The sequence below is a fragment of the Miniopterus schreibersii genome, assembly GCF_964146895.1.
Source record: "Miniopterus schreibersii genome assembly, chromosome: 2".
Lineage (NCBI taxonomy): Eukaryota > Metazoa > Chordata > Mammalia > Chiroptera > Miniopteridae > Miniopterus > Miniopterus schreibersii.
In genome coordinates this window covers 38,658,918-38,683,254 of record NC_138102.1, presented here as the reverse complement: position 1 = coordinate 38,683,254, position 24,337 = coordinate 38,658,918, and the positions used below count along the sequence as shown (strand labels likewise).

Genomic DNA, 24,337 nt, shown 5'->3' with positions numbered 1-24,337 from the left:
CAATTAACAACCACAACTTATTTGCCATTTTTTGAGTATGTGAAAGTAATATATTTTTCAAATGTATCACTTCTGACATGAGTGTATTTCCTGACACCTCCTATCCTTTCCCTCATCTTTTCCTTTCCTTTGTCATTTCTAGTAAGTTCAGGGGGGAAAAAATCTCTGTTTTTCTTCTATATTAGTTAAAACATGATAAAATATTTTATATCTCAAGAAAACGTTTATTGCCTTCCTGCTCTGGATTAGGAAGTATGTCATGCCCAGGACAGAAATGGTCCCCATCTTCACGGTGCTCACATTCCCACAGATTATTATTCCATGCACATACTCCATTCTTTCCTTGTGCTAAACTGAAAACTGCACCTAGTATGACACTGATCTACCTACTTTAAAGGCCACACTAATAGCGGTATTTTGTGTTTGTTTGTTTTTAAATATATCTTTCTTGATTTCAGAGAGAGGAAAGGAGAGGGAGAAGGAGAGATAGAAACATCAATGATGAGAGAGTCATTGATCGGCTGCCTCCTGCACGCCCCCGACTGGGGATCGAGCCCACAACCCGGGCATGTGCCCTGACCGGGAATCGAACCTCAATCACCTGGATCCTAGGTGGATGCTCAACCACTAAGCCACGCCCAGCCAGGCACTAATGGCGGTTTTAATATTCAATTATCTAATGTTAACTTTGTGAGAAATTTTGGAGTATAGTCCGCAGAATTTCAGGAGTCTCCTGAATTATGGCATGAATGGAAGCTAGCTTGCATCGCCTTCCCAACCTGAGCACCTTGGTACTCACTTGTAGATTCCAGGCGTTTGACATCTCTTGACGTTTCTAAGAAGTATCTCCGAAGAACAAAGAAAACGATGCCAAGGGGAACCAGAGGTATTGCAATCCAAGGAATCACAGCCACCGCCACGCCTACCACACCAGTCACTTGCAGAAATGTCTGAAATAGTGAAAATAGATACAGAGGTCCCCTGTGATATTGTGATTTATAATAATAAATAAATATTTGGTCTTTGCCCCCACTTCTGGCACAGAGCTCCCAAACCCCACAGAATTTAAGTGTTGAGAGTGATCAAGGTATCCTTTGTTATGTTAATGAAGTAACTTTAGGAAAGCACCTACGGATCAGAACTCATTGCCAATGGAGCCAACCTTCAGTTAGAAGATTGAAACTTTCAGTCCCACACCCTGATATCCGGGGAAGGAGTGAGGGGCTTCAGGTTGAATCAATTGCTAATGGCCAATGACTTAGTCAATCATGACTGCATAATGAAGCCTCCATAAAACCCCCCAAAGACAGTTCCTTGCCCTTTTTTCAGAGAGCTTCCAAGCTGGAAAACCAAAATACTTTGCCACCATGATGAGCCCCAAGCTCCACAAGGACAGAATCTCCTTGGGCTTCATTCAGGACCTTGCCCTATGTGTCTCTTCATCTGGCTGTTGATTCAGATCCTTAGTATTCTTTGTAATCAATCAATAATCTAGTGAGTAAACGGATTTTCTTAAGTTTTATGAGTGGTTCTGACAAATTAACAGAACCCAAGGAGGGGTTGCAAGTGAGTCTGAAGTGAAGCGTGGTCTTGTAGGACTGAGCCCTTTGCCTGTGGAATCTGATTGTATCTCTGGGTAGGTAGTGTTAGGACTGAGTTGAATTCTCAGACACCCTGCTGGCGTCCAAGAGTTGCTTGTTGGTGTGGGGAAGCCTCCATACCCACGTGTTAGAAATGGGTCTGGGAACCTTTTTCACCTCCTTATCAAGAATTCTTTTCAAAAACAGATTTAATGAGTTTTTTGTTAGAATTAAATTTCTCACATCCAAAGAGTTGTTGCAAGGGAAGGAAATATTTTCCCATCCAATGAAGTAAGAAAACCATAGGGATGGTCCTATTGATATTTATCGAATGCTTACTCTATGCCAAACACGACGATAAGAACTTTCTAGGGATTAGCTCTTTTGATACACTCAGTAGCCCCGTGTGACAGGCATTACTATTTTCCTTATAGTAATGAGAAAATCTGAGACTCAGAGGAGGTAAGACTTGAATCCCAAAGTATCATGAGCCAATAGATATCACCAGGGAAATTAGCAAGCAGTTATCACACAGGAGGAATCAGAAGATTCAGCTATAAACACAGAGACAAAGAAGTGGTTAACTAAATTCAGTACTCAGAAAAGAAGGGAAAATATATAAATGTTTACCTTTGGAAGGGGGTTCTGCTTTCTTGGTTTTCTACCTACAGTTAACATTTACTGTGTGCTGACTATGTATCTGGCTGCACATTAAATACTTCACATGTATGAACTCATTTAATTCTCACAATAGCCCTATTGAGTAGTAGTTATATTATGTCATTTTATAGATGGAGACACTGAGGCTCAGGAAGAGGAAAAGCAACTTGACCCAGACTGCAAAGCATATGTCAAGGAGCCCGTGTTGTCAGCAGTTATGATATATTTAAGCTTGCCCCTAATTTGGCCAAGTTTATTACTGTCCAGAAAAAAATTTTTGACTTATTGGAGCCTCCGAATTTGTCTTTAGTTTTCCCTCTAAACACCCTGCCTGCTATGAAAGTGGGGTCGAATGGTGGGACATGCAGATGCATACTGGCATGGGCCAAGGCTCCAAAGTTTATAATCTTTGATGGATACAAATCCATGGCCATCTGCACAAAGCACAGGGTTAGGAAACACAGGGAGGAATACAGGACCCCATTTAGAGGGTTCTAAGAAGAGACTTATAACCAAATTTCACAGGCGACTTTAACAAACAGAATGTCATGAAGAATTTGCAGGTAGTAATCAAAGTTGATGGAACTTTTGACCAAGAAGGAGCCAGGCAGCAAAAATTAACACAGGTTCTTCTGTGTCGTCTCAGCACCAGCATCTGCATTCTCTATCTGCCAGCCCAGGGCCTTGCCCACCCTGCCACCCAGGCCAGTGACCGAGGCGCAGTCTGCAAGGGAAGGATTATCGGAGGTGATGTCTGCGCAGACCTAGGTAGGTTATCATTTCACAGCTCTTCCAAATCAGTTTTCTCAGAGGGTCCTCACAACCACCTTGTGAATGAGAAGAGGAAGAACTGTCATTTCCATTTACAGATAAGGAAAGCTGGGAGGTTAAGTGGCTGTCCCAAGCTCTCCCTGGAAGTTACGACGTATTATGGAGAAAGCTAGGAGCACACTGCACTTAGGGATCCATTCATAGCTACAGACAAAAGGAATATGAAGGAAGGAGGAAACTTCTAGGCATGACACTTTGTGGCCAGGACCCCTTGTGAATCAAACTGCAATATCTTGATGCAGACCCGTGCTTTTACTGTTTCTCCCAGTCTCGACTGTGGTTATCAACACAAAACCCAAAGTCAAGAGAATAGGATTCTGAAGGAACAAAATTTGATAATAAATGGAGGAAAACAGGGCTGTCTGGCTTCTTTCCTGTTCTACCTACAGCTGAACAATTTCTTACAGCTACTGGATTAACTGATGCATCACACCCTGCTATGCCCATTAGGAAGCCAAGCCTCTCCCTTCATGCTCGTGGGGAGGGGTCCTTCTGGCTAATTCTATGCCTGGTCTAAGGTAATCACGAGGCTTGCCATCATCAGTTGTCAGGGTGGAATAAGTGACTGTGGCTTTTCTCCGGCTGCTGTATCTAAGGTCTATTTTGTTTGAATATGTACTATTGAAACAAGATGGACAACAAACCTCACGCGTACTACAATTTCTGACCTCTCCATATTTCCCCCTCCAACTCCAGGCCTTCCAAAGATTGACAACCTCAGGAAATTGAAGGCAACTCAACACTCTTTGTGATCTTTACTTATTTCATGCCATGTCCTTTTTCTTCTTAGGGGAAAGCCTTGCTTCTTCTTAGTGAAGACATACTTGCTCTGAAATTGCTGAGCATTCAGGGAGATGTAAGGGAAAAAGGTGGTGGATCTCTGAATCAATAAAACCAAACCAAATGCCTGCTTATCAGATTATTTCATATTTTCAAAAGAGAAGATCAATTTGACATTTTTTATTTTGTGCATCAGGAACTGGTATCAATATCAAGAGAAATACAAAAGCTAGATTTTGCACACCACTGAATCCCGGGAAATTCAACCTTATCCACTCCATCCAGGTTGGCCTTCCTGCTAGCAAGCATCCTGATTTGGACGTCAGGATGACTAAGGTAGAGAACCCCGTCACCACCACCTACGAAGGGATGTCTACATGTACCCCTTACTCTCAGAAAGCTTGCTGCCCTGTGAGCAGCTGTTTCTGACAAACCACACTGGCATCTAAATGAATATTAAGGAGGTATACAAAAGCAAAAAAGGGAAAAGAGCTTACGAAAGATGTTAATGACTTCGTTTAAAAACCTGCCCAATCAAAAACTTTGAAAAATAAAAACACTGTTTCATTGCTAGTGCCCAATGGCAAATTTCCTCCTAATATTGAAGAAATCCCACAATTCTCTAGATCTAGTTGACAACCAACGAAATGTCAGTTACTCATCCTCTCAAATACTAATAATGGATAACATTTCATACAGCTTGCCATGTGTCCTCACATCATATCCTAGGAGGCGGGATTATCACCTCCATTTCCAAAGCAGGAAAATGGTCTTCAGAGAGGTTTAGTAATTTACCCCATCAGATAATTCAGTCACTTTTGACCCCAAGCCTGTTCTTTAAATCTCTGCATAATATTGTATCCCATATACATATAAGATTCATATTTGAAAAAATTAATATCTAGATATGATCCTATTTTATATTATTTTCCCTTTTTTTCTGCATTTTCTAGTTTTGCTGGGTTTCTTGTGGTTGTATCTGGTCTCTCCCATGAGGCAACCAGTCCTAGACTCCCAGCTAATTAGAGAATAACAGCCTGCTCAGTTCACAGAGCACAACTGATCATTAAAAGATCTGTAAAATGCTTGCTAATAGAATACACTAACAGGTGTTGATTTAAGAATTATTGTTTAGCCCGGCTGGGCATGGCTCAGCCGTTGAGCATTGACCTAGGATCTAGGAGATTGCAGTTTGATTCCCGGTCAGGGCACATGCCCCAGTTGAGGGCTCGATCCCCAGTAGGAGGTGTGTAGGAGGCAGCCGATCAATGACTCATCATTGATGTTTCTATCTCTCTTTCTCTCCCCCTTCCTCTCTCTGAAATCAATAAAGAAATATTTTTTTAAAAAAGAATTGTTTAAATTAAAAAAATACCAAACACACACAACACAGTTTCTTAAGATAGATGAGTTCTAAAGCCCAGAAAGCAAAATGACTTGCAGGAAAAAGAGCCAAATTTAATTTTAATAGACACATAAAACCCAAGACCCAAGGACGCAAAATGAGGCTGAGTTTTTTATATGTTCAATGTCTGCATCTGGATGGTGGTAAAAACACTAAAATTTCTCTAGGAAGTCTCTTCCTTTAGAATTAACACTGCATTCTAACATTATAGATTTTAACATATTCCATTCCGAAGGACAATTTTAAATACAAGGACCTGTTTGCCTGTTTGGCATTTAACTACCAAACTGACTACAGTACTGTAAGAGTTCCTAGGTATCTACCCACGATTGACTTTCAACTTAATTCCATGGAATTCTGTTCCTGCCAGTCTTTGTGAAGCTTGTGCCAAAGAACATGTTTTCTATAAACAGCAGTTAAAATGTATTCTTCTTATTCTATGCAAATAAATATGTCACCCATACTTCTGGCTCCCTCCACTACTATTGGAACTCTTCCTGCTCGCATACTTACATCAGGCACAGAGTAAAATATGTATTTAATCATAAGGCCACTTAATCAGTAGACAGTACTTTTATTATTTGTTTACAGTATTAAAAAATAAAACAGGGATCATTAAGATGGCTAACACCTCAAAGGGATTTCAAAGCTTTTAAATCTGCTGTCAGTCAGACTCTAAAGAATTCTGTTCCAAGTTGTGATAAGTGCAAATCATCCAGATTGCCTTAAACTATTACTGATCATGCAAAAGATATGACTTAAGTGCAATAAACAAAGCAAGATTCACTTCTTGGCAAGAAAACATGGCAAGATTTTCTTCTGATTTGGAGAAAGAAAAAAAATGATACCTAGTTTTTTGATCAGTAAGCTCTTTAGTGATGTGGGTGTAGGAGAGATTCTTCTATCTATTTATTTTGGAAACATATAAGAGAAAAAATAACCGTTCCATAAAATGACTATCACATAGATTGTGCTGCTGGCTAGTACAAGATTCTTGTGGAGGCAGTAAAATTTTGAACAGGGCTACATAAAATTCTAAAAGTATTAAGAAATAAAATGTAATTCCTATCAAATACTACTCATTAGACTTCAATTATAGATAAATAGAAGCAAAGGGAAAACTATGGAAGACTCTTAAATGTAAGCTCCTATACCTTAATACCAACCTAGGGTTAGTATTAAATCTGCAGGTGTAAGTTACCTGCTGATATGGCACCTTGCATGTCTTAGGGAGCTCAAAGGTTAATTCCCTCCTTGACCACCTGTTTCTTTTTACCTCACCCAACTCAGTTTACTCTGTTAAATCAAAACTTTACAAAACTTTGGTGAATGAAGAGGTCTACACAAACTCTAAGATTAAGCTTTCTAAACTTGTCCTTTCCTTGGGATACATCATTCCTTTCATTCCTCATTTGGTCTGGGATCTTTTCATACCCACACCAGCTCTGGGACTTGTGTAACCTTCAGTTAGCTCTTCATCCTGAATCCCAGCTAACTCTACTGAAGAGTGGAATGGTGGGGTATGGCTTATAGTTTCTTAACCAACACAATAGATAACAGGGCAATGTAATGCACTTCTTCCTGCTTTGTGATCAGCATATCTCATTAATCAACAGCTCCCTTTCTACCTTCCTCAGTGTTAGAGCTTATTATGAAATTCAAGGCTGTAGTCTATCTATGTGCTACTTTTATAAGGTACCCCTTAAAATAAGGGCACACAAAGATGGAGGTAAAAAGTTGGAAAAGGGTACCCGATGAAAACACCACCCAAAAGAGAGCTGTTGTCTACCTATACCACTATAAACATAACAGCTTTAAGTTAGGAAGGATTCATAGAAATAAAGAAAAACATTTCATAAAAATAAAGGGTCAATTTATACAGATGATATAAAAACATCTAAATTTATATAAGCTTAATAACTTAGTGACAAAATGTATACAGCAAAATCTGACAGAACCCAGGAGAAATAGACAAATTCATACTCCTAGTGGGTATTTTGAACCCATCTCAATAACAGATTGAACAAACATAAATATCAGTAGATATAAAGATTTGAAAACATGATTAACAAATTTGACATAATTAAAAATATACAATATTGCAGCCAATAACTTAATACATTCTTTTCAACTTCATATTCACTATGCTATAGAAGCAAGTAGCAACAAACTTCAAAGAACAGAAATTGTATACAATATATTTTGACCTCAGTGGATTTAACAAGATATCAATAACAAAACAGTAACTAGAAAGTCACCAAATGTTTAGAAATTCAGTAATATGCTTCTAAATAACACATGGTTCAAAGAAATTATAATACATTTTGAAAGATTTTTACAGAACATAAAATCTATTAATATTAAAATTTGAGGGCAGCAACTAAAGCTGTATTTAGAGGAAAATGTATAACTTTAAACATATACATATATGTATACACACACACACACACACACACACATATATATATATATATATATATTTTTTTTTTTTTTTAAAGAAAGGCTACCAGTAATACACGGGGAATCTCTGTATCTTCCTTAATTTTGCTGTTAACCTAAAACTGGTAAAAAAAAAAAAAAGTTTTATTAAAAAAAGGTTAAAAATCAAGGGCTTAAAAATCCATCTTAAGATAGAAAAAGAACAGCATATTAAACTAAAGAATGTAGCAGAATGGAAACCAGAAAAAAGTAGACATTAATGAAACAGAAAACTAACTTCCAGGAGAGAAATCAACAAACCCAAAGCTTGGTTCTTTGAAAACATCAATGAGTAAACTCCTACCAAGACTAATTAAGGAAAAGAGAGGGAAAAATTATCATTATCATGAACTAAAATGGGAGAAAACAAGAGATACCACACACATTAAAAAGAGCATATAATAAACATTGTTTTAATAAATTTAAAACCCTTATTGCAAAGTCAAATTTCTTGAATAAGTACATACCAAAAATGACAAAAGAAAATAGAAAATCAGAATAATTCCTTACCATTTTAAGAATCTGAATCCAAAATTCAAAAATTTCTCACAGAAAAGACTAGAGGCTAAGATGGCTTCACAAGTAGATTGTACAAAAAAAGCTTTTTACCAAATTTTTCGACAGAACTTGGCCCCAGCATTATCATGATATAAAAACCAGACAAAGTCCATTAAAAGAAAGCAAAATTGCAAACCTGTCTTAGAATACTAAATAACATACCAATAAATGGAATCTAACAATAAAAAGGGATAATACTTCACAATTGAACATAGCTAGGGAAGCCCTGAATCTACAGGGCAGGCTGGAACTCTTGGGCAGGAGCTGACACTTATTCAAAAGCATAATTTCTTTTTCTTCAGGAAGTCTTAACTCTTAAGGTCTTTCAACTGACTAAGTCAGGTCCACCTAGATAATCAATTGATTATGGACTTGAATCGCATCTACAAAATACCTACGCAACAACACCTAGATTACTTTTTGATTGACTAACTGGGGAATGTAGCCTAGCCAAGCTGAATGTAGCCTAGCCAAGTTGATAAAACTGCCCATCATCACAAGGAGGAAACACTTCCCATCTCCTTTCAGAAGGCCAGCATAACTCTGATACCAAAAACTGACTAAATATTCTTGATTTTAAAAAGTAAAAACTCTCAGCAAATTAGGAATTAAAGGAAACTTTTTCAATCTTACAACAAATATATACTCTGAAAATTGCAGTTAACATCATTCTTAATAGAAAAATATTGAAAGATTTTTGCCCTATGAGAGTATAAGAAAGTCTTATCTCATGATTTCTATTTAACATTGTTCTGGAAGCTCTAGCCATAGCAGTAAGTCAAGAAAAGGGCATAAAAGTCATAGGTACTGGAGATGAAAAAGTCAAATTGTTATTATTCAAGTATGGCAGGAGAAAAACAAGTACCGCATGATATCATTTACCTAAAAATGAAAAACCAAATATAAGCTCATAGATATAGAGAACTGATTGGTGGTTGCCAGGGGAGTGGGGGTGGGTGAATGGGTGAGGGAGTTAAAAAGTACAAACTTCCAGTTATAAACAAGTCATGGGGATGTAATGTACAGCATGGCGACTATAGTTAATAATACTGTATTGTATACTTGAAAGTTGCTAAGAGAGTACAAATATTGAATCATTATGTTGTATATCTGAAACTTATATGTCCATTATACCTAAATAAAATAAAAATACAAAGCACTTCATTACCATACTATTATGGCACCTCGAAGTCAACAATACTTCCTTAATATCATAAATTACCTATCATGTTCAAACTTCCCTGACTGTCTGATTTTTAAGTAATTAATTTGAATTAAAATGTAGATAAGACAGCACCGCCCCCCCCCCCAACACACACATTGCATTTGGTGGGTATATCCCTTAACCCATCGGTTGCTGTTCCTTTTTTTGTCCTTGCAATTCTTTAATTTTTTTATTTTCCAATTATAGTTGACGTACAATATTAGTTTCAGGTATACAACATAGTGATTAGACATTTATATATCTTACAAAGTAATCTTCCCCATAAGTCTAGTATCTTAATCTGACACCATATGTAGTTATTAAAAGATTATTGACTATATTCCCTATACTGTACTTTATATCCCCTTGACTAATTCTATAACTGGCACTTTCTTACTTCTTAATCCCTTCACCTTTTTAACCCATCTCTCCAACACCCTCCCATCTGGCCATCATCAATTAGTTCCCTGTATCTTTGTGTTATTTTTGTTTTGTTTGTTCATTTATTTTGTTTTAGATTCCACATATAAGTGAATTATATTTTACTTGTCTTTCTCTGTCTGACTTATGTCACTTAGCATAATACCCTCTAGGTCCATCAATGTTGTTGCAAATGGCAAGAGTTCATTCTTTTTTGGCCGAGTAATATTCCATTGTATCCATGTACCATCTTTTCTTTAACCATTTGACTATCGATGAAAACCAGACTTTTGATTGAAGAATTTAAACCACTTACATTTAAAGGAATTATTAAGAGGTATGCAAGCCGGGTGTGGGGAGGGTAAACAAAAAAATAATGGCTTCTGCCTGCCCTTCTGTCCGGGAGAAAGCTGCTCCTCTGTCCTCACTCTGAAGCCAGACAATGCAGTTCCTCCCTGTATGTCCCTGGCACTTTTCAAGCTGCTGCCCCCGCAATGGAGCTCAGAGCAAGTGAGTCTGTTGGTGAGTAAATCCATGCACCAGCCCCTGAAGGGGCACCTGGGACTCCAGCAAGTGGCCTGCTCTTTCACTCAGCCACTATTCCTGCTGGTTTTCACAGCCAGAGTTACGGGGATTTCTCTTCCTGGGAGTAGGACCCTGGGCTGAGGAGCATCAAGTGGTACCCCCCTAACTCCTGGAGGGGGTACCACTGCTGCCCGGATATTCCCTACCCCCATTTCTTAACTGTCACACTGTGAGTGTGGGGCCTGTCCCCCCCCCCCCCCGGCATCTCCAGCCCTCCTACAGTATCAATGTAGCCTCTGAATAGCCCTAATTATATAGGACCTTCTGTTCAGCTAGTCTTCAGGCTGTTCTCAAGGGCAGTTGTTCTGTAGTTTAGATGTAATTTTGATGTAGTCACGAGGGGAGGGGAGCATGGTGTTTACCTACTCTGCCATCTTGACAAAGAGTTCTTCCTTGCAATTTATTTGTGAAAAAAAATCTCATCTTTTGTCCTTTAGTTTTGTTTCAGGATTTGCTGACTGCATCCCATGGTGTCATTTCACATATTCCTCTATCGCTTGCATTTCCTATAAACTGTTAGCCACGGGAAGCTTTTAAAAGTGCACACGTCAAGCCAGGCCAGCGTGGCTCAGAGGTTGAGCACTGACCTATGATCCAGGAGATCTCAGTTCAATTCCTTGTCAGGGCACATGCCCAGGTTGTGGGCTCGACCCCCGGGGCGGGGAGCTGTGCAGGAGGCAGCCGATCAGTGACTCTCATCATTGATGTCTCTATCTCTCTCTCCCTCTCTCTTCCTCTCTCTGAAATCAATAAAGATATATTTAAAATAAATAAATAAATGTGCACATGTCAAGACCCTCCCCCCCAAAAAATGTGTTCAGAAGGACTGATGTGGGTGCTGGGAATCTCTGACTTTCCTCAGATCCCCAAGTGTGTCCAAGTCTGGCCTCAGGTTTGGCAACTGCCAGCCCATAGGACTCTACCAGTAGCCACAAGTCAGCCTCAGCCACAGCAAGTATCAGGCAGACACTATGGTTCTCATCTCCAGGGCTGGGCAGTGGGGGCGGTCACTGCAGGAAGGTGTCAGCTGTCTTCTATGGGTTAACTGAGACTCACAGTGGGAACTTTCTGGGAGCCCCCGTGCATGTGCCTCCTTCCTCTAACCCAGGTTAGGGAAACTTCTCAAGTGACGAGGACCTGCCCTGGCCTTGAGAGTATGTGTCGGAGGAAGAGCAACACTCTTGCTGCTGTGGTCCCTGAGGATAAGTGTGCTGTGTGTCCACAGGGTGGGTGACTTCACCCAGCCTAAGGGCCACAAGCTGCTGACTGTGCCCCCTTCTATTCTGGGCTGCTGCGCAGGGGGCCTGGGACACAGGACAAAGCCTGTGCTCTTTCTGGTCTGCTGATAGTCCCCCTCCCCCACTCCCCAGGACCAAGTGTCCACTGCTAACTGCCAGCACTTCACTGCCATGGTCCACAGCAGTCCCAGTGATCTTCCCATCGCCTTCATGAGATCACTGCACTACCCTGCTCTAAGCCCACCCATGACTCCCATCACCCTGAAGAGGTCCACACTCCTCGCCATGGCTGACGAGGCCCAGCACAGTCTGGCCCACACCTACTTCTCCCATCACGTCTTCATTCTTTCCTCCTTCCTCCTGGGCCACACTGGTCCTGGAAGAGGCTGACCTCATTCCAGCCTCAGGGTCTCTGCATTTGCCATGTCATCTTCCAGGAATACTCTTCCTCCAGGTCTTCACAGGACCCACCACTCACATATCCACTGAAAATTCACCTCCTCCAAGAAACCTTCCCTGAGCACCTTGTGCAACCTAGCACCTCCCCATCACTCTATCTTATCCTACCTTACTTTTCTTTATAGAATTATCATTATTTGAAATTATATTGTTGATCTGTTTGCTTCTTCCTTTCCTTTGTGAATGTTTTGAGGGGAGGGGCTTTAGTCATCTGTCACCAAAATATCTCAAGCAACAGGCACAGGTGCTCAATAAATATCTGTTGAGTAAATCAATAGAAAGAGGGGTGGATTCATAGATGAACACAGGATTTTCTCAATCCCGCCTCTACACACACACACACACACGAAAGGACTCATTGGTTTCAGCCTGAGTCCTGCTCCGATTTGCACAGGTGTCATTGCAAAAGCCACTAGAAGCTATACCCGAGGGTCCTTTTTTGGAGGCAGAAGGTCTTACAGGACCAGGTACCCCACATGGGGATGTACTTCACAGGAACAGGGAGGTTTGGGGGCCTCATGTTGGAAAACTGGATTTCAAGTCAAACACTGGCTTTTACAGAAAATTATTGATCAGTAAGGGACCCCACTGAGGACAGATAGGCTTGGAAATAAAAGAGCAGGTAAGCCCTGGGGGAAAGGGGTTGGTGCTCAACATTTTGCAAGGAGAAGGACTTCCTAAGTCTCCCTACTCTGGTCCTGAGACCACAGACTGGAGGCTCCCTGGGTTACCACAGGCTGCTTCTTTCATTTCAAGAAGCCCAGCTCCTCCTAGTTTGTATTGGTGGCTGCTGGCAATTGCTCGGGGCAGGAGCCCATCTGGTAGATGGGGTGGGCCCCCGCTAAGGCCACTCCGCACCCTCTCTTTGCCCTTGGATCCTCCTTGGCTCACAGAGTATAGACTTTTCTTCCTTCTGTCCAAGAAGGGACTCTAGAGGATTGAGCTGATGAACATCAGATTTTCTGCCAGGCCAGCTTCAGCCCTGGGATGTTCAGAGCAGCCTCTCCCTTCAAACCTCAGCTTCGGAGCCTCCTTGCCCATGGCTGTTCAGTATGGAAGGAGGCTCCTGGCTGAGGGAAACTCAGACAGAATGGCTCAGGTTGTAATCACCAGGGGTGGGCAGTGGGGGCCACTGCAGGAAGAGGCATGAGCACAGCTGTCTGAAGCAGTAAAATGTTTGTCCTCTCTGCAGAGTACCTCAGCCAGCAAGCTGCTGTGGGGTCAGCCTCTTGCCACCATGGTCCTATCACCGAATTTTGGGGTTGGAAACAACCAAGGTCTTTGTCCAGCTCTTCCACAGGGTGATGTCTCTTGAGTGCTCTCATCTGGAGACTGGTTTCTCTGATTCTACCTTTGCTGGGGTGGCCAAAGGGGCATCCCCATAGGCCTGGCAGCCACCGACCAGATGGTATTTCTCCCCATGCCAACCCCCCTGGGTTTCTCCATACCTTTGGTAGAGGACATGGTAGTGACCAGGACATGGTATAGGAGGGAAGGTGGGAGCCAGTGCTGCTGGAAAAAAACTCACAACTAATCACTTGTGCTGTATACTATCCTGCCAGGACATCCCCCCCTCATGTCTCTTCCAGCTTCTTGCTGAAGCCTTCTAGTCTGCTTGGCATCCAAAACACAGCCTTGGCCCATCACTTCTACGATTCCTCTAGAGAAGGGGTGTTGGCTGCGAAAGCAAGTCTGTGGGGCCTGGAGCAGCAGGAGACCAGAAAATCTTCCCCACTCCCAGAGAAAACAGAATCCGAAAATAATTGCAATCATGATCCCCTCCATCTCTCCCACAATAGAGAAAAGATTTCTTACAGCCTGCCACTTCTGAGGCTTTAAGGAAATGCCTTCCAAGTTTTGGAAAATAATCTACTACAAATCGTTTTAGAACCTCCCCCACATGGGCAACTCCTCTCAGGCCCCATTCATGCTGCTTTTTTCAACCACACTGAGCTCCAGCCCTCTGGTACTCTTACCTAGATTAGAAAAATGCCAAATACTGAGGCAGAGTGGCCTGGAGGTCCAGAGCCAGATTCTGGGTCCCAAGCCTAGGCTGACATCAACCCAACCTCCTGGGACACCATTTCCTCACCACTTCATCACTCCCCTTGGTTCTTCTGCTCTTCCCATGGGTTGAGCCCACGCTTTCCCCCAGTACTCAGCAGCTCAGCCCAGGATGCATCTGAGGGGACCTATGTGGATGTCTAATGACAACACACTGAAGGTGATTTGGTTTAAAGTGAGGTTCATGAGTGGAGCTCAACAAATCTTCCTCAGACTTCTCCATTTATCAATTGTCAAAAAAATGCACTTGATTTTTGCTAAGAGGCCCACCAGTAAAGGGTCTGAATGGAAGTATCTTATAGCCCAAAGGGAAAGTTACACTGATAAAGATGAGCACCTTTCTGAACACTTGCCCAGGACTGACACTGCACCTGTCCTCAGCAGTGAGCAGGAGCACTGTGCGTCTCCAAGAGGGCCCCAGGCCAATGGCATTATGTATACCTAGGGTAGTTCTCAGAAGTGATGGACAAGCCCAAGAGGATCATGTGGCAGCCAGCTAAGGTTGTGTGTACACCAGTCCTGTACAGATGCCCAGCCTAGGCCCACCTGCTGTGCGGCACTCCCAGGGAACAGAGGACAAGTTAGATTCAATGCAGACGATCCTGTCAGTCATCTGTCTCAGGCAACCAAACAGATGGCTATCTGGTAGAGAACTAATGGGGAAGGGTCCCCGGGAACAACACATTTCCATAGTTACCTTGCCATGGAAAGCGGGAGGTCAAATAAGGAATCAGTGACTTCAGGCTCTCAAGGTTTTGTGGAGAGCAGGCTAGAGGCAGAGGCACCCTGCCTGTGCCCTCACACCTATGCCCTAGTCAAACAGCCACTCTGTGGAGCACACCTGCAGGCTGGCATGCTCTAGGGACCACAGCGAGGCAAGGGAACCCCACATTCTGAGAAGAGCAGGAGAAGCAAGATTAACCTAAGCTGGGTTTACAGCACTGACCCTAAGAGATGTGTGTGGACTGGCAAATCAAGGAAGGCTCCTTGGGGGTGGGCCTGAAGGACAAGTGAGATACAGACTCGTGGAGGGGAGGGGGACAGCACTTCAGTCAGGGAGAGCAGAGACAAGCTCTCCTTGACCTTGTTCTGCCTCAAATGTCAATTCATAGAGCCCTCATGTTTTTAGAACTGAGGACTCAAAAAAACATGAGGCTAAAGGGGCCAACCCAAGGTTATACAGGGGGTGGAGGCATGTTCTGCTCCATGGTAGGGCTTTTGGACTTACAGCTGAAAGAATGTAAGGACATGCTCATCACATTTCAAAGTGACACTGGGAGAGATGTTAAAGGTGCTACAAGGCAAAGTGAGGATGCTGAGTGACTTCACAGAGTGGGAATGATGGGTCCATTTTAATATGAAATTGAAAACAAATTCATGACAAAATGAAAACCCAATCAGTACACTCCTCTCTCCTCCAAAAGGAAAATAACAGCAATGGCACCACCATGAAAGGGTGAGCTGTGGGCGCAGCAGCCACCCAGGTGAGAAACAGGCAACACTGAGACAAGGTGGTATCAAAAGACCATCTGGTGCTACTCAGAGGAGGAGGCAGACAACTCTGCCCTTAGCATGGTCAGGCCCACAGAAAGCAATCGTATTTGCGGCACCCTTGATACAGTGTGGCCCAGAACTTCCTAGTAGTGAGAGAGAACCTTCTTTAGGAGGGGGACTCCTGTGGCTGACCTTTAATAAGCAAAAACAGGACATTTGTTTGCTGGGGCTGTTGCAGAGGAATGTGCTCAGGAGGTCGATTGCCTGGGCTACCTTTTTAGAAGTTGAATAATTGGGTTGAGAACCACAGCACTTTCTTTCACTCCTAAATTGCTTGAATTTGCATGATGCATGTTGGGGAGTGATAGGAGGTAAAATGTGAAGGAGAGGACTCTGGAGGAGGTTTGTCCTGACAGGTGGGCCAGCAGGAGACCACTCAGGTTCTCCAAGGCTTCAGAGAAATTACTTGTCTGGGAGCATCCCTTTGATCTGGTGAGGCTACCGGTATCCTCTCAGGACCTGGTTGGGAGTCTGGGGAAGGCAGAATAGCATATACAAATGATTTATCAACTTAACAGGGCTTGAAACTCACCTGAGGATTCCACAGAACAATTTAAAAATACCTGTAAGTGAATTCTTGGGCCAACCCTCAGAAAACATCCAAAACTGGAGTGGGGCTCGGGGCATCTGCACTTTAACTTCCCTAGCTGTTCTGACACTGTGGTCCATGGATAGTGACCAAGTTATTGTCTGAACTGGTGGCTTTTGAGAGTCAAAGTGGGCAATATTAAAAACTGCACCAGGCATAGGTGTGAACAAGGACTATTCAAGGGAAACACAGCTATAGTTGTCCTATGCATGAATCACACTTGACAAAAGCTAGCGTGACAAAAACACAACCCTGTGTACAGTATTCAGGAGGTAGGCTTTGACCTACTTACTATGTGACTCGAAGCAAGTTATTTTATCCCTCGGAACCTCAGTTTCTTCGCATGGAAAAGAGAGCTTCATTGTACATTTAGTACAAAATTCTCTTTTGGCAAAGGCAGCCCTGGGCCCATTTCTGTTCTCTACAACCTGATCCTTTTCAGTGTGCAAGTATGTTTAAATTGTTTTGTGGAGTTTTATATTTGACTCTCAACTATGCATTACTTTAGGCAAAGCTTATATAATGTTCTGAGCCTGGAACCTAGGAGATAGCGAAAGGATGCTATATGCTTGTTTTGCCAGTTTGATAAAATACTGTAATCCTCTCTCCTCTTCCTCTGTCACCAAGAGATGGGAAAAAGGGCAGAGATTGCAAATGCGCACCAAGCAATCCTCCTGTGACAGTGGGCCTCTCATTCTTCTGCCAGTACTTCCCAGAGAGATTTCGTCCAGAGCAATCAAGCATTCCATTGACATTGTTGATGAAGAAAATTTCTCTCTACTGCTAGTCACATCTCCTTTCCCTTCTCATGGGGGCTTAAACGATGTTTTGGGGGCAGGCAATAAAATCTAAATGTTTACAAACTAAACATCAATTGAAAGAGCCTTTGTCCTTGGTGTGGCAGTTTGGAATGTGAGTTTTCTCAACCCAGTGAGTGCTGCAAATCAAAATCACAATGTGGTATCACCTTACTTCTTAGAATGTTAGCTATTACCTCACACCTAGTATCAAAACACAAACAAAAAACAAAAAACAAAAAATAAGTGTTCAAGAGCATGTGAAGAAAGGGAACCCTTGTGCACTGTAGATGGAAAGAGTATAGAGATTCCTCAAAAAATTAATAATAGGACTACCAATTCTACTTCTGGGTATGTATTCAAAGAAAACAAAACACTAACTCAAAAGGACATATGTAACCCCCTGTTCAATATGGCATTATTAACAATAGCCAAGATATGTAAACAACCTATCTGCCCAGCGATGGGTAAATGGATAAAGAAAATCTGTTGTACATATACACAATGGAATATTATTCAGCCATAAAAAAGGAAGGAAATTTTGCTACTTGTGACAACATGTAGAGACCTCACAGACATTATGCTAAGTCAGACAGAGAAAGATAAATACTGTATGATTTCACTTATATGTGGAAATTAAAACAAAACCACAAAGAAACCAAGCTCACAGATACTGAGAAAGATTGGTGGTTGCCAGAGGCAGGGGCAGAAGGTGAGAGAAATGGATGAAAGCGGTCAAAACGTACAAACTTCCAGTTATAAAATAAGTAAGTCATGGGGATGCAATGTATAGCATGGTGATTATAATTAATAATAATATGTTTTATATTTGAAAGTCTATAAGAGAATAGATCTTAAAAGTTCTCATCACAAGAAAAAAAATTTTCTTATAACCATATAAAGTAATGGACGTTAACTAGATTTACTGTGGTGATCATTTTGCAATGTATACAAATATTAAATCATTATGTTGTACTCTTAAAACTAATATAATATGTCAATTATACCTTAATCAAAAAAAGTTTTTTAAGAATATAAAAAAGCAAGCCACAGACTGGAAGAATATATTCACAAAGGACTAGAATTAAACATATATATATATAACTACTATTGCCCAGCTAGCGTGGCTCAGCAGTTGAGCATTGACTTTTGATCCTGGAGAACTCAGTTCGATTCCCAGTCAGGGCACATGTGGGGTTGATCCCCAGTAGGGGGCATGCAGGAGGCAGCCAATCAATGACTCTCTCATCATTGATGTTTCTCCCTCTCCCTCTCCCTCTCCCTTTCCCTCTCCCTCTCCCTCTCCCTTCTTCTCTCTGAAATCAATAAAGACATACTTTTTAAAAACCTATTATTAAATATATATACATATAAACACCTATATATCAACAATAAAAAGAATTTTTTTTAATTTAAAAAAAAATCAGCAAGAGATCTGAAATAGTAATTCACAAAAGAAGATACCTGAGTAGCCAATTAACACACATGAAAAAGAGCTCAGTATCATTAATCATCAGGGAAATGCAAATTAAAACTACAAAGAGACCAGTCACACCCACTAGAAAGGCTAAAATAAAAAAACTGATAATACTAAATGTTCCAAAGATGTGAAGCAATTAGAACTCTCATACATTGCTGGTGGGTGTACAAAATGGTGCAACTATCTTGAAAATTTTTATGGTAATTTTTAAGTTAACATACACCTACCTTATGACCCAGCAATTCCCAGCAATTCCACTTCAAAGTATCTGATCCAACAAGAATGAAAACATGTTCACATAAACACTTGTGCAATAAGGTTCACCGCTAAAAAGTGTCCACATCCCAAATGTCCATCATCTGGACAACAGATAAATTATGGTATCTTCATACAATAGAATATCACCCAGAAAAGTCAGGCAACAACACGGATGGAGCTCAAAGCACATGTTGAGCAAAAGAAGGCAGCCACAGGAAAACATACTGCATCGATTCCTTTTACATTTAAGTAGCCTGAGAACGGAAAACTCATCTATGTTGACAGAAGTCTGGGAGAAGCATGGAAATGGACTGCTGAGGAGCAAAACAGACTTTCTAAGGTGATGGAAATGCTCTATGTCATGTTTTGTGTGGTAGTCACTGGAAAGGAAACAATTATCAAAACATATCCAACTAAAAAAATGTTTATTTTCTTGTATATAAACTAGACCTCAATAAAAAAATCGATAGGTTAAAAAAATAAAGAGACCATTACCATTAGTTCATGCTCAAGCAGGTGTTGGCAGTGTGTTAAATCACAGTCACAAGGTCACATGGTGATTCTCTAGGGTACACTGGGGATAGGGGAGGATGGGGGAGCATATGGGAGGGCTATAGTAACCAGCCTGTGTGACTCCAACAAAAACTGGCTCCTGCCTCGCGTTTGTCATATCTCCCACTGGGTGCTGGCCCTTTGGTATGATGCTAGAGCTGTACCATCTGCTTGGAGACTCTACGCAGGTGATAATCAGAGAACACGAAATCAACGAACCCAGAGAAAGGCTGCAAGAAACAAATCAGTCGAGAAACTCACAAGCAGAAAACCACCACAAGACAGCAGAAATGACAATCAATCATATCCCATATCAGATTTAAGAAATACAGCCATAGGTAAAATAGCAAGTGCAAGACATTACTAAAACTGAAGCCAAGTTCTCCAGACTGCCCTCCTGTTCATCTTATCAAGAAAACTCAGAGAGTACATAGAACTGAATGAATGTAATCAAGACCAGCACATTGCAGACTCTAAAGGTGCTTAAAATAAGTAAATACAAGGTGGGGCAAAATTTGCTTGTAATACAATAATTAATAGATAATAATATAAGAACAGACTGTGTTTCGTGTACTCACAACTGGAAACCGACTTTTGCCCGTCCTGCATTTAGCCACTCTCCTCTCCCTAGCAACAGCTGTCCATTTTATCATTCCTGAAGACGTAAGATGGCAAGGAGAGAAAGCCCCAAGAGTGGCCACTACTGTTTTGCAATGGACATCCTCCAATAATGCCAGCATGTAACGTCCTATGCTTTGCACAATACCATCAAGCTTGATAAAAATGTGATCCTGATTATTTTTTTCTTTTAGGTCTTAATTAGCTTCTTGTTAAACTATGAGCATTATCGTTGGAGCACACATGCTGGGACAGACAAATTGGAACACTGGTTGCCAGCCTGGGAGGGTCCCCGGTGACTGACTGTCACCATGCTGATGTGGACGGTCCGCTTTCTAAGTGTGCTACCCATCACACTGGGAAAAACCTGACCGGCTCATCTTTCGTTTAAAAAACACAAAGGTAAAGAAATTGTATGAGTGACTGTGTGTGAATCCTATCACCCTGATCTCAAAACCTGAGGGTCAAGAGCTTGTAAATATTTCCAGTAACCCACATCATCAATTCTCCTTCCTATTAACGAGGAAACCCACTTTTAACTTGGCAGTTTGCATGAATCATTATTCCTGGGACTGGCAGAATATTTTCACGGAATATTCCATCCTTGCAAATGCTCTGACTAAAACGCTTTTGTTGATTTTAAAAGCGTGAAAACACTGTGATTCGGTTAAAATGGACGAGTTTACTTTTAAAGAGTCGGTAAAACAGAGATCTTTCAAATGAGGGGAAGGCAGCCTCACTAACAATCTCCTTTGTCCCAGGGGGATTTGAGGGAGGGAGTGGGGGAAGGGGTCAACACACCATAGAAATCTCAAAATGACAAAGTCATTGTTCGGTGAAAGAGGCTGGAATGCTTTCTACACACTTTCTCTGACATCTCCACACAATGAAATGCAAGGGTCAGTGGTACTGAGACAAGTAAAGGCAGTTCCACTCTTTTGCTTCTATAAAAGCAAGTGACCCAACCTATTATACCCAAGTCTTAGGCTTGCTTTGTTCTCAATATCCAGATGCAGCAGCTTTTTCTTTGGCGTTCCCCCTCTGGAAAGAAATAACTGAGGACACCTCCTTCCCATTTTCTTTTTTCTTGGGCATTTTCACTTCATAAAGCTGCAGTCAATGTGTTTTGTGTGTGGTGAGGAGGGAATGACATGTTCCATGGTGGTCCCCATCACTGCTTGCATTGGTGGCTCAAGTAGCCTCAGGATTAGCCCTTTGTGTTCCATGAAAGAATATGAAAAGTCAGTTATTTAAGCTCAGTCAAGCTGTTGATTTTTTTTTTTTTTTTTGGATGAGGTTGTGTGAGGAAGAAAGGTTTTGCAATTCAGTTTTCCTCAATAAATTACGGCATTTTGCTGAGGGCAGCTGTGTGCGAGTTCACATGCTCAGAGCAGTCCCCAATTTTTTTTAAATGTTTTTTAAATGCCTAAATACAGCTTCCACATTTTAACCTTCATTTTCACTTGTTTTGCTAGTAGGAAGACTTCTTGGAAGTGATGATTTTAATGGCAAGAATTCTAGATAATTAAGACTCCTCGTTCAACGTTATCTGGGACCTTGGAAGTTTCAGAAATTGTATAGAAATTATAAATATTTAGTGCTCAATGGTCTGTTTTGGAAACAACTGATTTTTGATTCAGTGAGTCTACATGGGGAAATGTCCTTTAAAATCTTTAGATAATAAATCTAGAATCTCTGTGATGTAAACTCGTGCTGATATTTATGGATCATAAAGCTATCATATTAGGGACATCTTTGCCTTCACTAGTTTATTCCTTAATTTCTCCTGAAAACAGAAAGCATCACAGAATGAATCAGACCATCACAGACAGTCAGGTTTCCAATAAACCTGGGGGCCCTGGCATTGCCCCCCCAACCCTTGGCAGAGTCAAAAGCCCAGCGAAGCCACAGTGAAGCCCAGCAAGGAGCAAGGTGGCCTGCTGCCCAATCCTGAGAGGCTGATGCAGATGCTGCCTGGAACCAGTAAGGGAAGAAGGAGGAAGTTGTCTCCCACAAAGACTTTTTCAGGTGACCACAAATAGGAGAGAAACCTAAATGCACCAAGGCCCTTTTCAGAAGCAAGGGCACTCGGGCAACCACCATGTGCCTGCAACACAAACCAGATTATCGGCCTTGCTGATTTTCAGTTCAGTCCACCAACTGGGAATAGTAACATCTTCGGAGAAGACAGACATACACACACATTCTTGTTTTCCCTTAAAATTACATGGTGAGCAGTCACTTACCTGCTTAAAGACCTTGGATGGGGCCCAACTGTATATAGGTTCAACTATAAATTCCTTAGATTAGTTTTTAAGACCCTGTAAAATGTAAACCCTGATTCACCTAGAGCCCAGCACAGACCATATTTTCCAGCATGTGGTTTACAATTTAAGATGGGCATCCAGCCACTTGATTTGAAAGGGTTATATCAACAATTAATTGGCCCCTTGAGAGTATACACTTCTCTCTACACACGTGCACACGCATATACATATAATATTACACTGACAAGCTCTGTTGTTCAAAATCAAATATATCAGAACTCTTATTCTCACTTCACAGAAAAGAAGGGTATTGCCTACAATATAAAATCTTGGAATTGGGAGTTTAGAGCCTTTATTGATAGTTTTTCAGAGTATTCAAATTTTAAACTGCAACTTGGCCATTCCATTTAATAAAATCATAAGGGGTACTTTTTCCATTAAAAAATGATAATTTATTTTATGCAATTTGCACATAATTTCTAATATAGAACAATTTAACTTTAGCATAGTTGTGTAACTTTCTATAAAGAATATACTTCCAAATAGTATTAGTGCAATGTAGAATCATCCACTGTTCGTAAAGTTTTAATGTAAAGTTATGCTAGTATTTTTAAACAAAACCTCCAAAAATGTGCATTTGCTTTCATCACAGCTAACTTTCCTTCCCCATTCACACAGTATTTACTACAGAGTCATATGTCATGCCCCAAGCAAATGTGCAGCAAACTATGTGTAAATATAGTCCTCTACTTCCTGAGCGTTCTGATGCTCATACCCCACAAAAAGTCACAATTTCTCTGATACTAGGGTTTGAGACCAGGCTTATCACAGAGCCAAAGAAGGAAGTTCTTGAAAATAGTAGTTCTTGGACTAAATTTTACTAATCAGCAAAATTTTCCAAAAGCATTTTTGGAGAAATGAAAAGTAGGTTTGCACACAATGAAGTCTACAGCCAGAAAAAAATAAAAGGCTAGTACCACAATTTCAAAAAGATTTGTATTTCAAATACCATGGGGTCATACTTAATGAGCACTTCTATGGTTCTTGCTGGGGAAGAGGTATAGACATTAGATGACCAATAATTTAAATATTATTAGAGATTCTTTCTGAGACCTCCCTCAATGAGAGCACTCTCATTATGTGATCAAAAACCAGAAAGGAGCAGTTTGCTTCTCCCTCATGTGTATAATGAGTGAAACTCAAAACAGTAAAAATAAAAGTCTCCAGTTTATCACTCACTAGCTGTGTAATCCTAGACAAATTATGTAATTTCTCTGGGCCTCGTTTCCCTCATCTGTGAAACCAGCATGATAACTGTATGGACCTCATGGGGTTGCTGGGAAGATGAAATGAGAGATTATACAAATAAAGGAGTTAAAAAAATGAGCCTTGACACCCAGGATGCAAGCAGGAAATGCTAGCTAGGGTTACTGTTACGTGTGGGTAATTTGGACTATGAGACTTTAACCTTCTGCACTGACTTAAGAATTCCTAGGTCAGAGCAATTCCACTGTGTTTAGAAAGTCAAGATATCTAAAGAGAAAAACTGAGTAAATTCAGCTTTGTGAAAAAATCCTACATCACCCTTATTTTCATATTACCACAGCCAGGTACAGCCTGGTGCTTGGGAGCCACTGCCCTAAAAAGAACAGGTTGTTGGAGAATAAGACACCCACCCTGACTGCAGAGAACCATTCCCCATCTGCGTACTGAACAGTCTGCATGACCTCAACGACAAAAAGCTAAGTCCTGATCTGCCTCGGCTTTCAAAGTCCTGATCTGCCTCGGCTGTGCTATGGGGAAGAGGAAACCAAGAAAACAGTTCCAGTCTTTCCTTCAAGGGATTATGCATATAATGGCGATGTAAGACACTTAAAAATTCTTTATAAACAACCCTATGAGAAGTATCAACCATGTATTACATATTTCTTCAATCTAAAACATGAACATGATGTTTTTC

General features: G+C 41.1%; 1 protein-coding gene across 2 annotated transcripts in view; it reads right to left on the bottom strand.

Annotated features, from left to right (window-relative positions):
• Nucleotides 1-24,337, bottom strand: part of ABCC4 (ATP binding cassette subfamily C member 4 (PEL blood group)) — a 222,748-nt gene that overhangs the window by 50,261 nt on the left and 148,150 nt on the right. For both annotated transcript variants that reach the window (XM_081130988.1, XM_081130989.1), the window contains exon 21: nucleotides 800-950. In XM_081130988.1, coding sequence (XP_080987114.1) covers nucleotides 800-950 — 151 coding nt within the window. The remainder of the gene's footprint in view (nucleotides 1-799; nucleotides 951-24,337) is intronic.